The sequence below is a fragment of the Heloderma suspectum genome, chromosome 5, assembly GCF_057233095.1.
Source record: "Heloderma suspectum isolate Gila_16-S chromosome 5, 16-S_ref, whole genome shotgun sequence".
NCBI lineage: Eukaryota > Metazoa > Chordata > Lepidosauria > Squamata > Helodermatidae > Heloderma > Heloderma suspectum.
This window is the reverse complement of record NC_139462.1, coordinates 66,335,794-66,354,325: the sequence shown is the minus strand read 5'-3', so window position 1 is coordinate 66,354,325 and position 18,532 is coordinate 66,335,794. Positions and strand designations below refer to the sequence as shown.

At 41.2% G+C, this 18,532-nt stretch overlaps 1 protein-coding gene across 2 annotated transcripts in view; it reads right to left on the bottom strand.

Moving 5' to 3' along the window:
- The window catches only part of FHDC1 (FH2 domain containing 1), a 59,973-nt gene that overhangs the window by 23,217 nt on the left and 18,224 nt on the right, over window positions 1-18,532 (bottom strand). For both annotated transcript variants that reach the window (XM_084856288.1, XM_084856289.1), the window contains 3 exons: window positions 16,776-17,399; window positions 4,689-4,750; window positions 4,009-4,111 (listed from right to left, as the gene is read on the bottom strand). In XM_084856288.1, coding sequence (XP_084712414.1) covers window positions 4,009-4,111; window positions 4,689-4,750; window positions 16,776-17,249 — 639 coding nt within the window. In that variant the 5' untranslated portion in view covers window positions 17,250-17,399. The remainder of the gene's footprint in view (window positions 1-4,008; window positions 4,112-4,688; window positions 4,751-16,775; window positions 17,400-18,532) is intronic.

Here is an 18,532-nt window from a genome sequence, read left to right as displayed (position 1 = left end):
GGTGATAATCATGTTATAAAAATAATGTATGAGTTGGACCTTTGAAAGATACTAGGTCCACCACCCATTGAAGAGATGGGAACTCTTCCAAAGTAGAATAATTTTTCTCCTTTATTTTATTTATAATATATTATTATTTATTATTACATTTATATCCCACCTTTCTTCTTCTTGAAAGGAACCCAAGGTGGGTTACATAGTCTTCTTCCACTCCATTTCATCCTCACAACAATCCTATAAGGTAGGTTAGGCTGAAAGTCAATGACTGGCCCAAAGTCACCCAGTGAGCTTCATGGTCAAGTGGGGACTAGAACCCAGATCTCCTGAGTCCCAGTCCAACACTCTAACCACTACCCCACACCGACACCCTAATTATTTATGTTCTGAATAGCAATGTCATAGGCATTTTCTTCTTTACCTTCTGAATTTAGGTATCTAATGAAGGTCTTGCTCACACTTATCCCTAATACTATGACAGCCATTTCACTATATGTGGCTTAGCGCAGGAACCATGAGTGGTACATCACATGGATCCTCAGCTATCAGCCAAGAGGGTGGTCAGCAGTTGAAAGGGGAGGGGGGAAATGCGACATGTCGTTCCTGTATTCAGTGGCTTATTTGAATGATACATGATCTTGCCACAGAGAAGAAGCTCCTTGATGCTAGCATTGACTGCAAATGTGGTCTAAGAGCACCTTTAAAAAAGTCCAAACAAGAGGAGGATGAGAACCATCCGCTCCTTCCCACTTGTTTGAAATATCTGAAGGGTCAAAGTGATACATCAGACTTTCTGCAGAATTTTGCAGATATGAGATCTACAAGTTCTCATATTTGGTTGATGTTTCTCAAACTAGAGTGTGTGATGCATTACTGCGAGAGTCATGACGAACCACATGTAAGTCTTTAATTAGGTGTATAAACAGTAAGGGCTAAGAACTACCTAAGAAGTTCATGTCTTGTATCTACTACTTGCTGAAAGGCAGGTGTGGTGTTCAGAATACCCTGGTGGAATTGTTGTGGCACATGGAGAAGAGGTGTGTAAGGACGAGGAGATAGAGAGGAGTGGGTGTGCATTTGTATAAAATGGTGGCAGGGAAGTAGTAGTATAGGAGATACCAACTGTTGGGTATATCCAAGTTCTTAAACTGGGGTGGGTGGTGGGTGGAAGAGAAGGAAGCATTTTAGCAAGCAGGTGCAATTCCATCATGTTTGTTGTCCTAGATATACAGACCTTTGCATGTGCAAAGATTTTCTTCAAAAATTAATAAAGATACAAGCCCATTCAGAAAACGTTGTATTACTTTACAAGTAACAAGTATTAAAAGGTATGGGCAGCTTGTCATATTTCCATCTTCACTGAGTTTGATTTCTATTTTTTCCAGTTCAGTTGCATGTCAGTTTGGGCACATCTTTTAAGACCACCAGAAGACTAGGGCAAGCTTAAGTGCCTTGCTCCCAATCTCACAGGCCACCGACAAACGAGAAATTGGTCCTTGCTAGCTGAGCAGTACAGAATAACTGCTTGAGACAAGAGCATCAGAGCCTCGCTCAGTGCTTCCTAATGAACCATACTACTGATGGCAAGATAGATATTTTGGCAAACACTCTGCACAAATGTTGGAAATGTTTCAAGGGCTGCCACCTGTAAACAAGGCCAGACATTGCCCAACTATGAATCAATGAAAGGTGAATTCTGTAACAATGTAAACTAAGCAAGCCTGCATAAACAAGAGTTCACAAATTCAGTTACCATAGGAACTGCCCATCCTCCTTCTGGCAATCATTCTTGCTCTCATCTTCAACTTCCTGTGCTTCAAAAGGCAACCAAGACCCTGCCTCTCTCCTGAACATGGAACTGGGGGGAGAAGAGGAAGTTTCCAAACTACAAATTCATGCTGCATTTTGGAGACATTCCGAGTACCTCTGAAGCACAGTGTGAAGTCAGAGATGAGACTCTGTTCCTCCCTGAGCTGTCTTGTGAGAGGACTTGGTGGGGAGTGGCACAAAATTTGTTGACTCCTGTGTATCAAGCATTCATAGCAAGAAGCAAGGTGCTGTGCAGGATATGGAAGTGTCATTCCTGTCACCATCTGAAATCTTTTTAGATTAAAAAAAGATGATAAACTTTAAACCACAAAGATTAAAGCCAAAATGCTTTATTACGCACCTAGTAGTAAATGCTGTGGCTTGCATAGAATCATGGGACACAGAGGAATAGCCACAGGGGTGATTAAACTGCTTTTCTCCAGAGTCCACGATGTAAAAGCGGTGCCCTATTCTACATGCAGCCCTAATTGCAACCCTAGTTTGATTATTAACATGCTAGTTTCTAACTTCCTTAATCGTTAACTAAAACCTCAACAAAAAATCTAGCTTGTATTAAAGTGAAGTGTTGTGGAAGGGAAGAATCTGTGAATATTTTCATATTTCTACATTGAAGCAATAAGCTGTTCAAATTGAAGCACGTTCGATGGAAAACATCCATGACATGACACACATTTGAACAGTCCTAAATTCTATATTGCAATTTCCTCTCTTCCTTGGACTTTGCACATTGCCCCTTTCTCTCATGTTCCCACACCCACATCTCATTTGGTGGCTCATCAGCTTCAGCAATCCAATTTCTGAAGGACTCGTAGCACACAAGCCTTTGTAACCTATTGCTGTCATTGTACGATTTCTGGGAACTCCCATTTGCACAATTTCAGCTACACCTTTTACAGAGGACTCCCAAGACTACCCTTACCATTGCACCCTTCCTTCAAAGCCATAATCCTTTAAAATTTTGGCTGATATTTCTTTCTGAATGTCTCCCCTTGCATCCCAAACCAAATGTGAAAGTCATAGCTGACCTTTCCTCATAAAAACCATGCAATCACACACAATTCCTGTGGAACCACAGCTAGATAAATGTATTCCCCTTTGTTTTCAAATACACAACCTTGGCAACATCTTGAGGTCCAGCCCTTCCTTTCTTCCCATACACAAGCTGTAAAAAGAGATGTCTTACTGCTTTGTCCTTTTTCAGCATCTCAAAGATTGCACCCTTTTTTTTATTTGCATCTACTGCTAGAACTCTTATTCATGACTGGCTCATCCTGTCACTGGCACTACAGCAGCCTCCTCCAATGTGGTCACTTCTACAACCATCTCTCCCCTCAATTTTGTCTGCAAGCCAATTCAGGCGGGCATCTGGTAGAGTCCTCCATATACAGGGAGATTCTAAAAAAGGGTGCTAAAAAGCAGTCGCACATGAGTGTTATATGACGGTACAATCCCATGGGAGAAGTAGACTCATCATCCCTTGAATATTTGACTGGGCTCTACACCTTCCCACTTCTTAACATTCTCCTTATAAATTCCAAGCTTCTATCCTTACATTTAAGACTACCCACCATTCTGCTCCAATTATCTACTTATTCTCCTGCTAGGTCTCTTTCCTTGAGCTCCTTTCTTGTCAGCATTTTGAACCCCTTCTCTCACACCCTTTATTATGCTGCTCTTATCTCTGGGACAGCCTTTCCATTTCTATACATCAGGTTCCCTGCCTGCTCCTCTCAGCTGTAGATCTTTTCTTGCCTTTCTCCACTGTTTTGTCAGTCACACCATTAATCCTCTAAGCAGGACTAAATATGTAATGAAAAGGTATTTTCAAAAGGTGTTCAAGAACACAACAGGAAAGGAGTAAGTAAGCATCCCTAATGTACACTGATAGTTCCATAACAACACATATTTACAACATTTAGCTACAAGTATCCTCTTAAGCAACACTTCTTCAAATTTAACATTGCTGCAAGGCTTCTGTAATGTCAGGTTTTGTGGCATAGGCAGCAAGTCCTCAGTGAAGCACTATATTTTTGGTACCAGATTATATATTGGTCAATGAGTGCATTTTTTCATAACAGAAGTTCAGGACATGTAGCCCCCACCCCCACCCAGTCTCCTAGAACATGTAGTCATTGGCCTCTGCTCAACATACAGAAGGTTGTAACACAATCCCTCTCTTACCTCTTCTGTTTCTGGCAATAACTTGAAAAGTTCGCGTAGAATTTCAGAACTATAGAGATCACTTCTTGCTGAATGAAGATCTTCAATTACGGATTCAACAGATCTTGGTGGGGAAATAAAAACAAAATACTAGGAACATTGTATTTCCATAGACTAGAACATTATGCTTCTTTCACCTCCAAACAGAACCAACTTATTTTTGTATTGTATTCCATGACAGTTTCATTCTAATGCAATAATGACTGGCAACATGATGTTATGTATATGAAAGTCCTCCAAGGCGGTTCCACTGAAATTAACACAAAGGGCTTCTTATGTCTAAGAAGAATAATGTGTTAATGCCAATGCACAGTTCATATATAAAGGGGGAGGTTAGAAAAATAAAATACCACTTCTTAAAAGATAATGGCTTTCTGTCTTTGAAGTGAAATGCAAACATAATTTTCAGTTATCTGTCTAGTCATAGGCGGCCTAATACTGCAATTTCAGTTCTTAGAACTGTTACTTAAGATCATCACATGTATGTGGAAAACACAATACAAGCCAAATTGACAAATTTGTACTCTGTTTTCAAGCTAGATTAAACTAGCAGCTATATTACTCATGGCTAAGTATTTCTCCTTTCCTGCGATATTAATATTACCACATTTCACAGTTGCAATAGCAGTGTGACATCTTACTTTTTAAACTGCTTGAGAAATATCCCAATATTCATACTTCTTTTGGCATCCAAAATATTAATCTGAAGGGAAAAAAAGGACAACAAAACGCATTAAAAAGGCTTGTTCGAACAGAACGTTTTAATCATGTTAGATTACTTTGCTCACATTTTCTGGCACAGCAAAGCAGAAGAAAGTTCTACCCCATAGCAAAAGCAAATTTGTCTTAACAGAGCAAGGTATGCAGATCATTCCAAATACTGTGCAAACATTCACACACCATCGGGAGAGCTTACTATCAGAATTAGGTAGGTATCTTTGAACCCAGAAATATGGACAGAGTTTTGACTATAGTTATCTTTTTTCTACAGAAAGTTTTCAAAGCATGTAACATTTGCATCCAACATAGTTTTGGTAACACCAGCTTTTCAAAAATTATTATTACTGCAACTAGTTATATATGGGGCTACACTTAAAAATGGTCTAGAAACCTTAGCTGGTCAAAACAGGGTAGCAAACTTGTTAAATGGAACTGGCCGACACAATTGTATTATGCCAGTGTTTTGCCATCTGCACTGGCTTCCAGTCCATTTCTGGCCCTAATTTAAAGTGCTGGTATTAATTTTTAAAGCCCTAAACAGCTCGGGGTCAGCTTACCTGAACTACAAATGCCTGGACACTAACATCACCTTCAGATGCCCTTTTCTGGGTATCTGGTTAGCATCTGGTCCCCACCAAATAAGATGAAGTAGATGGCTACTAAAGAAAGGGCCTTTTCAGTGGTGGCACTCCAGTTGTGGAATGCCCTAACCAGAGAGGCTTGCCAGGCACTTACTTGGTGTTCTTTTTCGTGCCAGCTGAAGACCTCTTTATTTTCTCAGGACTTTCAGTTTAAAAAAACCTTTTGTGTGTGTGGTGTGTGTGTGTGTGTTTTAGATCTTTTGCATTATTGTTGTTCCCTGTCATTGGTTCTATTTTCATTTTATTCTGCTGCTGTTTTTATTCTGTTTTACATTTTGTTTTATGTTTACTATAAACTAGATAGAGAACTTTGCAATTGGGCTGTGTGTGTGTGTCTGTGTGTGTGTATTAGGGTTAAAACTAACGTTACGCTAGTGGAAAAATTACAAGAGTTAACATTCTGTTAGAAGTGGCACAACCACTAGCCAAACAATTAGCACAACTACTGCAAGCCACACTTAGCCTAGTGAATTTGTAATGAGCTGTGCAATGCCTTGTAGATTACTGTAGACATATTTATGTATTTGTGTTTTAATTTCTGTATAAATTGTTGTGTGTCACCTACAGGACTAAGTCAATGGGTGATATACATATATATATTTTTAAAGGACTGGTCTACCATAGTTCCCACAGTTATGCAAATTAACTATTTCTTTTAAGACACACACGTCTAATACTGTACACCATTTCACATGTACAAATGAAAGATGAGAAGCACAGTTGAAATTATAGGAAAAATAATTAGAGTCTGAAGGATATTCTAATAAAAGTTTCCCTTAAAGGTTGCTAGTCTCATTTTTATCTAACTACTTACCCATATGAGTATAGGTCTAGGTCTAATATAGGTCTCTATAGTCTAGAGAATGGACAGATTAAAAACCCAAATAAGAAATACATCAGTCCTAAGGGAGGGAGAAGCGTGAGGCTCCATTTTGCAAGGCTGCCATGGTGCTGTATACTCTAAAGGTTTTTGTTCTGGGTGCTTAACAGTGGAAATAATGTCAGGATTGTAAAGCTAAGTTGTATTATTTCTTGAACTTTGATTCACTTTTTTTACAAGAGAAAAACGAATCCATGTAAGCAACAGTATAAAACAGCACTTCAGCCATATTACTGCACCATGTTCCCTACTGGAATCCAAGGATGTCAGCAACAATTCTATGGAACAATGCCAAATTATGTCATTAGATATAACATTTTACAGCAGCAATCACCACCACATTATTTATTATCAGTAGATAACTGTTTTATGACAACCATCACCTGTGAGCCATTGAACACCAGCAAATACAGATGTGCAGAACTACAATCTCCACTCGCCACACTCTGTGACTAGCCTAGTAATACTCAATTAAATCTTTCTGTGCCTAACATACCACACAAGGTAGTTTAAAACTGAGATCTGCTAGATTGTAACTTGATTGAAGCCTTTGGGATAGGGTGGGGAAGAAAAATCTAAACTAATAAAATACACTTGTCTGACTCGTGCATAGTCACTGTTATAAATCAGTAGTTCCCATGCTATAATGCTGATTACAAGGAGTGACCTCAGAACTCTTCTCTGAACGAAATTATGATATGGAAAGTAGAAACATCAGAACTGAAAGGAAAGGGAGAAAGAACCTATAACTAACTATTGATAAGCGAGTCCCAGAGTTGCCTAGTAAATTAATTTGTCAAGATACTGCATGCACCCTTAGAACTAGAACTGAAAAATAGTAACATTAATATAGCCATTTCTTGTTCCTATATGCAGTTTCTACATTTTAAAATTATTTTTATTTATAAGTTTGCACCGTAAATTTCTGCAGTCTCACATAAAGAGCAGCAACCGCTTCCCAAAAATCACTAAAGCAAGGAGTACATCAATAAACAAATGCCTAGTGCAGGTTAAACTGTCATTACAAAAAACTGTATCTATCTGTTCTCAAATGTTTTTCTGACTGTACTCTCATTGATCCCTAGAATTGCAATCCCATTGGCTAATTGATAAGCCTAAATTAGAAATGACTTGAAGATGCATTGCATGTGAGGGAATTCTTTCACCAGCATTTAGAACTTTTCCAAGAGACGTTAAGACTCCAGATCCCTATAGCGACCAGTGCCAACTTTAAAGTGAGCATGCAAAATGGACACAATCACATACACACGCAAGGAAACACATCTGGGCCGGTACGCATGTAATGACAGCCCATGGGTTAAACAAACTATGGGCTGTTGAGGATGAGTGGGAGAAAGCAGGTGAGGTTTTAAAAGCGGAAGTGGCAGGCGAGCGGACGACAGCTCGTGGTTTGTTTAAACCGTGGGCTGTCATTATGTGGAACTAGGTCATATGTTTGGTTGGGTACTAGCTTACAGCACATTCTCCCTTCAGCAAACACACATTATCAGCACCCTCTTGGTGGAATTGCTCTCACAGTCAGATCATAAAGAAGATGCAACAAGTTATGTGGGAAGGGGGAAAAGGTCTCTTTGCTTCACAGGTGTTACATTTTCCACACTTACTGTACAGGTTGTAATTTTAAGTACTTCACTTGCTGATCCATGCACATCATTTCCACAAACATTCACCTCCTCAACACTTGCCCAAAACGTCTCTAGTGAATATTCAGTAGCAAGCCTTGGGAATCAATAAGCATGCACCCTTGAGAAACACTCAAAACAGAGGAAGACAAGCAAGGGCAAAAGTTAAAACCTGTTTAAGTGTTGCTCAGTACACAGCAATCATATGTGCTTTTACACGTAAATGGCACATTTTTATCACTCCAAAATCCTGCCTGGCATTCATGTCAATTATCATCTCATTCTGAGGTTTGGCCTTGTTCTGCCTGAAGGTATGCCAGCATGTTTCATTATCCTCTAGTCCCAAGACTATGGTTTCCCTGGAACCTCCCGTCTTCTGACCTAAAGTCATATACAGTCATACAGATGACCAAGATCAAATGATAGTGATGTGAAATGAATTCCACTCCACACAGAGTCAATACGTCATTTCTATTAATGATATGAGGCAGACTGTAGTTTGGCGTAACTTGCGTGCTAATCCAACAATCCTCTTTCTGCCTTTGAACCTAGTCTTGCAGGAAAGACGCACTGATTGAAAACTCAAGTCACATTTTCCATTATCCAAAATCCACAGTTAGGCAACACCTTTATTAGGACCAATGAAATTGCCACAGGAGTGTGTAAGCTTTCAGGTTATCCAAAACTCTTCATCAGGTTACATACTAAACAAAAAGCAGGGGAAGTGGGACTAAAAAAAAAATGAGCAGGGGAAGCAGGTACTCTTTTTGTTCTGCACATTCTTTTGTGGCATTTAGGTTGGTCCTAATAAAATACTGCCTAACTGTGGATGTTTTTCCCTTCATGGACCAGCGCAGTTACCTTTGGTTTTTTTTTTTTTTTTAATTGCATCATGATTCTCATCGATTCTTGAAATTGAGCCTCAAGGCTCTTTTCTTCAGCCTCATCTTTTTCCTTTCTTCTGACCATTACTCTTAATTACTCTAACTGGAGCTGTTCCCTTCCCATTCATTTTGGCTTACTAGCTATTCTAACATTTCCTCTGCTTCTTGACTCTTGATGTGCTTTAAGGGAATTGCGTGTGGCAGGGAACACTGATGCCCCACATATTATGTATGACCCCCCCCCCCAACTAACACAAATTGAAGTTCTTCTTTGAATGTAGAGAAATGTGGATCTCCTGCTTCCACCTCACACGTCTTTATTGCAAAATACACACTGGATTTTCATTCAAGCATAAATGTTTCCTCCAGGTATGGAAAATCCAGAATCATTGGTCAGTATCCTATGCTGCCCACATGCCAGCTAGCGCATTGGAGAGCTAGTGATTGTTAAAGCAACTCAGAATGAGCAGAAGAGCTCATTTCCAGAACAAGACAGGTCAGCAGAGCTCGCAGAATGGCGTTCCACTGACTTCTCCTGACTTTATGAAGCAGTAACTCCACAATGCATAAAGAACGGGCCCTGCTGGCACAACACAATCAGCAGGAGTGCAGCAGCCCTGTTGGATATGGACCAATATCTGCTTTCAGCCACACACTGAGCTGAATACAGATGTAGGCGTGTGCAAATGGTCTGGCAGAAGCAGACTTCCCTGCCCACCCCCACAGCAGCCCCTCCAGCCCCCCAAAAGTGCTATAAAGAGGTTAAGGGGACCCTGTAGTGCAGGGGGAAGGGGGTTCCTCAAAAATCAGATGGAAGCACTTTCTGTGGGTGGAGCTCCGCTCACATAAGTAGCTCTGCAACTTATTTCCAAACTACTGTTTTCCTCATCTGCACAGGAATAATTCATATTATACTCTATCAATTAAGACTTCCAGTTTCCATCGTCATCTAGCATAAGGCAGCTTTTAAAATATTAAGTAACAGTTTTTAATTGCATTCCCCAAAGCTTTCTGTTCTTTTTGGCAAACACTGATATCACAGCACCTCACCCTTCATGTCTGCTTATTTAGCAGTCATTTTTACAAAATTGGCCTGAAATCAAAGGAAGGCCCTCTAGAGCTATAGATCAGAATTTCAACAACAGTTTCAGGTAATGATAAAACACTGTGGACTAAAAAAAAGACTCATATATTCAGTGGATCACCTTCTTCAAGTTATCCTTATTCTTACTAATTCACCACTCCCTTACACCACTGAAAATTAATTGCAAACTGAACACCTCTCTCCAAGGGCCAATTAGAGCCTTTCTCAGTACTCTATTAATGGGCAACAATGGCTTTGAGTCAATTCAGGTGGTTTTCCCAACCACAATGAGCCACTCATACACATGCCAGTACCACAGGCTGAAGTCGGCATGGACACTTTTAGTGCACCATCACAACTACTTGCAACCACCTGAGTGTGCAGCAGCCACTTCTGGAAGTCAGTATAGCAACCTGAAAACTGTGGCTGCCATGCACTGCGGGCCAGACTGAGAGTCCAGTCTGCCGTATTTTTAGCCTAATGACTGCCTGACCCAGCACTAAGTGAAACATATGTGGCAGCTAATCCTCTCACCTTCCACTGAGTTTTGCAGCCACTTGAAAGCAGTAGGACTTCTCACTGCTTCCAAGGTACTTGAAAGCTCAGAGCAATATCAGAGTCAAAATCCTGCCCCTCCCAAATCCTCTGTAGGTGCTGGATGACTCGGGGTTGGGGGGGGAAAGAAGAGGATCAGGGTAAATAGCAGTCATAAAATATGACTGGCTGCCAAGGTCAGCCAAGGTTTCTGGATGCCCTGACAAATCTTTTAGCACACTGTGATGCGTTAGCTTCACATTGTGGTTAGGTATATGGTGAAGCAATCTCTCTGCTTGTTCACCACTCTGGGAACTGCAACCCTAATGGCGCCAAACATTTCTCAACATGATAAACACAAAGCCACATGGCAACCACCTTCTATTCTCGTCTCAAAATACCAATTGTCAGTACTTCAATTAAACTCTCTCAAAACTATCCGAGTATCACTGCCACATGCACAAATATCATCTGTCAGCTTTCATGCACTCTACTTTTAAAAACACTGTAGTCAATCAAAGTGTCTGGTCCAACGGGTCTGAAAAGCTTAGGAGGGAAAGAGGAAAGTTGAAGGAAATGGGAGATGCTTAATTTTCTACAGCATTGTAAACCATGGCAGAAGTTACTTAGAGCATGGCAGGCAACCGCAATGTGATGTGAAGACAGATGTAATATACAGAAAAAGAAGACATAGTGGTTTTTTCCACACACATACCCCAGTGTAAGCTAGGTACTGTGTTTTACCTAACATATGTATACATCAGAAAACCAAAGGCCGGTTCAGCCAAGGGGTCAATGTTTCAATCAAGCTGTGTTTCTAGTTCTCAATTGTACATGGCCATGTCTGGCCCCTTCATAAAGTTCTTGTCTCACATATGAGTATGCTCCATTGGGAATCAGAAATATCACTTCATTTAATCTGTGACCCCTTATGCAGAAGTTCTCTGGGGATGGAAGGGGAGGAGGAAGATGCGTGACTGTCACCAGCCCAGGGGTGGGGAGCCTTTTTCAATTCAAGGGCCAGATTCCATTTTTGAGACGCTCCCAGGGGCTGCATTCCAGTGGTGGGTGGAGTCAAAGGTGGGGATGTCAGAGATATCTGCAACGGAACCAAATGAGTTCAGATTTTCATGAATCTGACCCATGGATTCCACAGCAGACCAACTTTTCCCCTCTCAGGTGGATTCTGTGAACTTGCAGACCAATTTTCTAACTTTCCTGAATTGTGCGCAGATTTTATTGTAGAAAAATACACATTTTTTAAAAAAACGACCAAAAATTATCATTTCCCCCATAAACCAAAGTGTGAAAATGAGCATTTCAGGGATTTTGCACATTTTTACAAGTGCAAATTTGCACAAATTCAGAAACAAAACAATCTGATTCCGTCAATGAGCAGGCAACAGAATGAAAGCCGCCTGCCAATCTGCAAAAGACAGATGGAACGGATCTTACACAATCTGTACATCCCTAGTCAAAGGCAAAAATGGGCAGGGGCTGAAAAATCCACACCCCAATCCCATTGTTACCAATTTTATCACAGGAAGCATGCCTACTCAGATGTAAGCATAAGCAGCATGTCTACTCACAATTAAGCATGGCAGGCCTCAGCAGGGCAAGGTTCTGAAGGTAGCAGGGCTAAATCAGACCTTGACAATGGTGAGGGAGAACAATGTCTCCCTTCCTCTCCCTCTTAAATGTGATACAAGCACTTCCCAACTAGCCCTGATGATGTATTACTGTTATGTCTGTCTTACCCTTACCCTGTATTTCAGACTCACAGTGATGTGCAACCTACATTTTGACATGGACCAACTTTACATCCTCTGGCACAGATCCACCTGTTTCATTTTATGAGACACCATACATTAATTTCTTCAGATAATCACATTCAACTTTTGTATACAATATTTTATGTAGATTCATTCTTTTGTTACTAAAGAAAATCAGTTTAAGGCCCCAAACCATTTTCTGTGAAATAACAGCATTTAACATTTATAGACCTACTTTGTAATAAAGTGGTTTCAGTGCAGCTGCAAAATCAATAAAAAATCTCTAGGTGAAAGCCTCTCAAGAGGAGGTGGTCAAGAACTTGAAGTAACATTTCGAATGTACACATACCTATGTTTAACACAAGTATACTTATACATCCAATTCCCTCCCCTCCCTTTCAGTCTTACCAAAAACATGTGTGCCTTTAGTCATACCAACTCCTTTGTAACAAATCAGTATTCAGACAGAAAAATGTTTCCTGGCAATTTTCCTGAATTTACTTCTAGAATTACCAGGTTCTTAATCTTGTTTAGTTCTATATGCTTGAACATGTATTTTCTGTATAATTCTACCAAAGCCTGCATCATTTTCTTCCAATTGTGCTTGCACAGTATCTTAGAAATTTCTCCCTAACCACATGACGACATTCCCTCCCCTGGCACCAATCCTAACAAAACCTAACATTAGCAGTGTTCCAGAAGTCTGAGTCTAGATATTGCACTGAAAATGCAAACAGGTAAAAGTTTAGAATGGCACACCTCAAGCAACCTAGTATATTGTAAAAAGTGAAAAATATCACTTTCTGGAACAAACACCCATGAATGATGAATAAACAATATAAGTGCTTATGATATGCATTAGATATCAAGGTTTTATTGAATGCATCACATTTCATAATTATTTATACAAGGAAATTCACACAAATACACAATGTTAATTTATGCCAAGAGTGGGAAACACGTGGCCTGTGAGTCACATTCAGCCTCCCACCAGTGCAGTCCCTACATCTTCTACTGCCCTGGTCCCCCCACTCCAATTTTAATTTTTTTTAACGAAAAAACATTTTTCCAAAAAAACTTTTCCAGCTACGGAGGCCAACAAGGTGCAAACAAGCTGAACTGAAGAGTCAAATCTAGCTTGCAAGCAAAGTAGATTTGACCTTTATGGCCATAGCGCTCCAGACACCATTTGTTTCATTAATTTTTTTTTAATGTTTTCCCTGGGTTGCCTGGCAGATTGTGGCCTGTGGCAGGGGGCTCAGGGGGGTGAAAATGACCCCTGGACTCCCAAAGTTGCCCACCCCTGCTTTACACAGATTTAGTCTTATACATTTATAATCTTCTCTCAAGTTATTTTAGGTGCATTTGCAGAGATATTAAAGCTTAATGGTTTTTAACTTTTTTAAAGTCTAGCCCTTCCTATAGTGTAATGCTTACTCAGAAGCATGTTGACTGAACTCAAAGGAGATAACTCACTGGTAAGTGTGCTTAGGACTGTTACCTTTGCTACCCAGTAAGTTTTCCTGGCTGGAAGCCAAATAACTAACTTTGCAAGAGTATGGGCAGCATGTATGTCTTTTTTCTGCAGCACTTCCTTAAGAGGAAAGCCACCTTTGAAACAAATATTTGCTTGCCTCTTCAGTAGCAGGAGCTGCTGTAAAAGTTTCAAAAAGGAAGCATCTACACAATGTCCCAGCTCATGTGTAAACCAAGTTTGATGCCCAACTTTACTTTTTCTAAACTTTAATTCATATACTTATTAGTTCAACCACCTCTTCTCTTTACATGGACCTACTAATTAACACAGATTACATAGTGTGTATCCACTAAGTAGACTAGCAATACCGTGAATGTCCTGAATTCACGAGTAAAGTATGTGTAAGGAGGTCTAACAAGTAGCCAGGGCGAAGAGCACAAGCAACCCACCACTATGTGGGTCCATGCTGACTTAAAGAACATTCCTTGTGGCAGGAGCTAAAGACACCTCCTCTCTCTCTCGCGCTCTCTCTCTCTCTCTCTCTCAAGTCAATGCAAAAAGGGATCTGAACAACAGATCTGAAAATACAGACCCATGAGACTACAGAAACAGCACTGGCTGTTTGTACTCTCTCACTAATAACCCACATCTACACTAAGAATAATGCAAACTAAACACGCTTACCTCAGTTGCATATTTTGAACTGCCTCAAATTAAAAATTTCAAGTGAAGATGTGTACGCTGTCCCAAGAACTAGCATGATAAAGGAAAGAATGTCCTTGTATGAAGGGAAGACCTGGAGTTAAAGAGCCACCTGGGCCTGGTTCCATAATCTTGCTCACGCCCTTCACCATGCCAAGAGGGGAGCCAAGTTCTGGCGAGCAAGATGAGCCTGAGTTTTTCCTGAACCTGGAACTAAAGAGGAGAGAGGATGAACTCTGCTCACTCCTCAGACCCAAAGTTCAGCTGATGCCTGGGATTTGTTTTGGCTCTGCACTTGCACTGAACCAACCCCCCGCTTCCTGTCTCCAACTCAGGGCCAGAAGGGAGAGGTGATGTGTGGACTTCCCTTTATGTCCAACCAACTGGATTGCCAGTCAGGCCAGAGAAACAGCAAGCCAACCCTTCCACCTCTCAATACCAGTCAGATGAAAGACAGTGCACCTCTATCTGTCCCTTCTACCGCTGGAAACTGGGAGGGAGAGCTGGAGGCCCAAAGACAAAGCAAGCACCTGCTACCACTCCCCAGCTTTGAACTGTTGCAGATAGAGTTTTTATTCCCTGCCTCCACCCCACCAGATCCAAGGTTAGAGCTGGAGAAAGGGGCAGGAGATTTTTACCTGGCCTCATGCTGCATTTCAGAGATGTAGTATATGGTCATGCACCTTGGGGGAGGGGAGTCCTAGTGATAACAAATGTTTCATTGGTCAGCAATAATTTATTGACCCCTGACAAAGGGACATAGGAAGCTGCCTTATACTGAGACCACTGGTCCACCTAGCCCAATACTGTCAATGCTGACTGGCAGTGGCTCTCCCAAGTTTCAGGCAGAAGTATTTCCAGCTCTACCTGGAGATGCCGGAGATCGAACCTGGGACCTTCTGCATGCAAAGCAGGTGCTCTGCCACTGAGCCACAGCCCCTCTCCTGGGCATATAGTGCAAGTTCTACCAGTCCCAAATTCTGAAACACAATCCAAGCATTCCAAGGTCTCGCCGCAATCATGAGGGCTAGAAGGTTGCCTTTTTAATGAAAACAAATATATTAAAGAGTTTAAATTTTATGTTCTGTGCAGTGAAGTCCTGTAAATATAGTCTGCAAACGATTATAGGGGCTATAGCTCTATGACAAATCCAAGGCATGGTTTTTCAAATGCCCTGCCACAGCTTGGCTGAACAACTTAATTACTACTCTAAAATGTGTGGTGTCAATGCACTTATCATTAATTATATGTTAAAGCCACCTTATGTGAATATTTGGAAAAGTGTAAAATTTTAAAGTGTAAAATTCTTATGATTTGTTTTTGTGGTTCAGGAAAACATTTTTTAATAAATTCATTCCTCAGCCCCAGAAAACACTGGGTTTGATCCAGGTATAGGTATATGCAACTGGGCTGGCAGAAGCAGACTTCTCCCACCTCCTTCTCCCCACAGCAATCCCCTGATTGGATTCCTCCAATCCCCTGAAAATGCTACGGAGAGACCATGCTGAATGGGGTAGGCTGTGGTGCGGAGAACTGAGGGATCCCCACACATCAGGCGAAGACACCTTCTTTGAGAGGAAATCCGTTCATGGAAGGTGCCTCTGATTGATTTTGGGAGATCCCTCAGCCACCTACACCAAGGCATACCCTATTCAGCAGGGTCCTCGAATCTTCTGTGAAGCATTTTCAGTGCGGTGGGACACAGGGGAGGAGGAAGTGGGAAAGTTATTACACAACATCTTCAAGTTATCTAGATCCAACGCATTTTACATAAATTTGGTTCTCTGAACGTGAGATTTGTTTTTTCTGAATGGATGGCTTATTTTCATGAGACTGCAGTAGGATGGAGGAATATTTTGGTACAGATATGCACACTGTATTCAAAATCGTTGCGGGTAAACCCTTTATCTACGCATCTTAAAGAGTCTTCTCTGTTGTTTGGATCCCAAAGATCTCAAGCAAACAGTATCACACTATACTCAAACCATTCTACCTCATAACATGAAAGATTATGAGAAATGGTGGATTCAAGATACTACAGATGGTTATTACTAAACACTTTAAATCTGTACTTTGCCCAAAAGTAAATGGTTAAGACTTCAGTTATTATATTTTCTGATAGACTGAGATCACAGCACAAAAACAGGAATCATGGTAAATGAAGGCAAGTGATTACGGCCAGCCCCAACCTGTTGCCATCCAGATGCTTTGCACTATAATTCCTAGCATTCCTGGACATTGCCCATGCTTGCTGGGATTGATATAAATTGGAGCCCAAAAAATCTGGAAGACACCAGGTTGGAGAAGCCTGGATTATACAGTTAAAAGCAATCCTATTTGACAGAAATTAGTAACAAAGGAAAGATTTGTTTCATTCCGTGTTGTGCTTACCTCCTGTTTGGCATCTTTAAATGATCTCCTTGAAGCTCTGCTTCTGGAATCTGGGGGTGCAGTTTCTTCTTGCTGGCCAAAGAATTCCTCAATTGTCTTTGTGTCAATCTGGTAGTTCTGATTAGCACCAATAGTCCAGATATTGTTTTTACCGCGGACCTGTTCTTCAGGGATAGTTTTCCAGAAGAAACTACGTATCCGTTTCTTCTTGCTCAGGTGGCCATGCCCGTTTACCAACTGTGGCAATGGGGATCTGCTCAGTACTGGAGGTGGGGGTGGGGGTGGGGGTGGGACCCCCGCTGGTGAAGAAAATCCAGCTTCTGTGGACAGACATGGTGGTGGTGGTGGTGGTGGTGGCGGCGGCGGCAGCTGCTCTTCTGGTTCTGTTGTATCTCCAATCATTAATCCAGCTTCAACTGAAATAGCTCCATTTTCTTTATCATTGACCAAGGAGACACAATTCATAACATGCATTTTACAGTCTCTCCCTGTGGAGAGAGGGACGTACTTCCTTGGATGTGCATGTAACACCAAGCAGCCGAGCACCAATTTATGACTTGTACATTGACATTTTAATCTACCACCAGCCAACGAAATTCAGGAGATCAGTCACCTCTCTGAAACCTGCAATAAAATATAGCAGAGAAACAAAAAGTTAGGAAGACTGGGTATATTTTGTATAAGCGCAGGAAGGAGGATGGCTGAAGCATGAATTTGTAAGCTATGTGCAAACAGGATTACCAATACCAATCCAGACATGCCAATTACTAGCTCCACCTTAAAGTAGTTGGACTCTAACAGACACCCCAGTGTGGTGTTTGTAATCAACAGAGCTGGAAACCAATGCCCAAGGCCTAGCCATCATTTGGGTATATAGACTAGGATCCAAAGGAAGGAATACATGCACAAGACAGAGAGACATGGGCAAAGTCAGCAATTTGCTCTCAGGTTTTACTGCACCAGTTCCATGGCTCAAGGGACAAGGTGTTGTTTACAAGTGTACAGCACCTTAACTCTTTGGCAGTATAAATTACTGCAATGAAATCAGGACCCTGCAAAGCAAGGTGGCTTCTCACAGTGTCAGACAGCAGCAGAAATCCACAGGGATACATACAAGGGTTGTTGTGCAACAAAGGGAAGTACTAAGACATTTTAAGCTATTTGCTTTTCTTTCAGGGAGAATAATCTTCCAATACACAAACATGTAATGTTAACTACCTAAGCAGGGGTGTTTTTTTTTTTAAAAAAGGATAAAATATTATCCATACCATATGTTGAGTAAATATACAAACTTTCTAGCCTGTGCTTTAAAAATACACTTCAAAAATACCATACTTCAAATGCTCAATTAAGATGCACTTTCACTGCAATACTATAATGCAGGGGTGGGCAACATGCAGCCCCATGACCTCGAGTGTGGCCCCCCACTTCTGCTGCCACCACCCATACTGCTGAAATTTGGTGATGCAGATGCAAAACACAACAACAACTGCTGGTTTTCTGCCACAATTCAGCGGCAAAACACAGAGACTCAAAAGTGCCAAATTTAGCTTATTTTCAAGTTAAACGTGGCCCCTTTGAGTCTCCACAGCAGTTTGCCATTGAATTTCAACAGCAATCTGCTAGGTTTTTTCATCCTGTGGGTGGTGCGGCAGCAGGAGTACAGCCCCCAGGGGAGTCCAGGAGCTGGGAATGGTCCCCTCGGCCGCCCAAAGTTGCCTGCTCCCGCTATAGCGGAAATTTCCTAGCTATTAAGC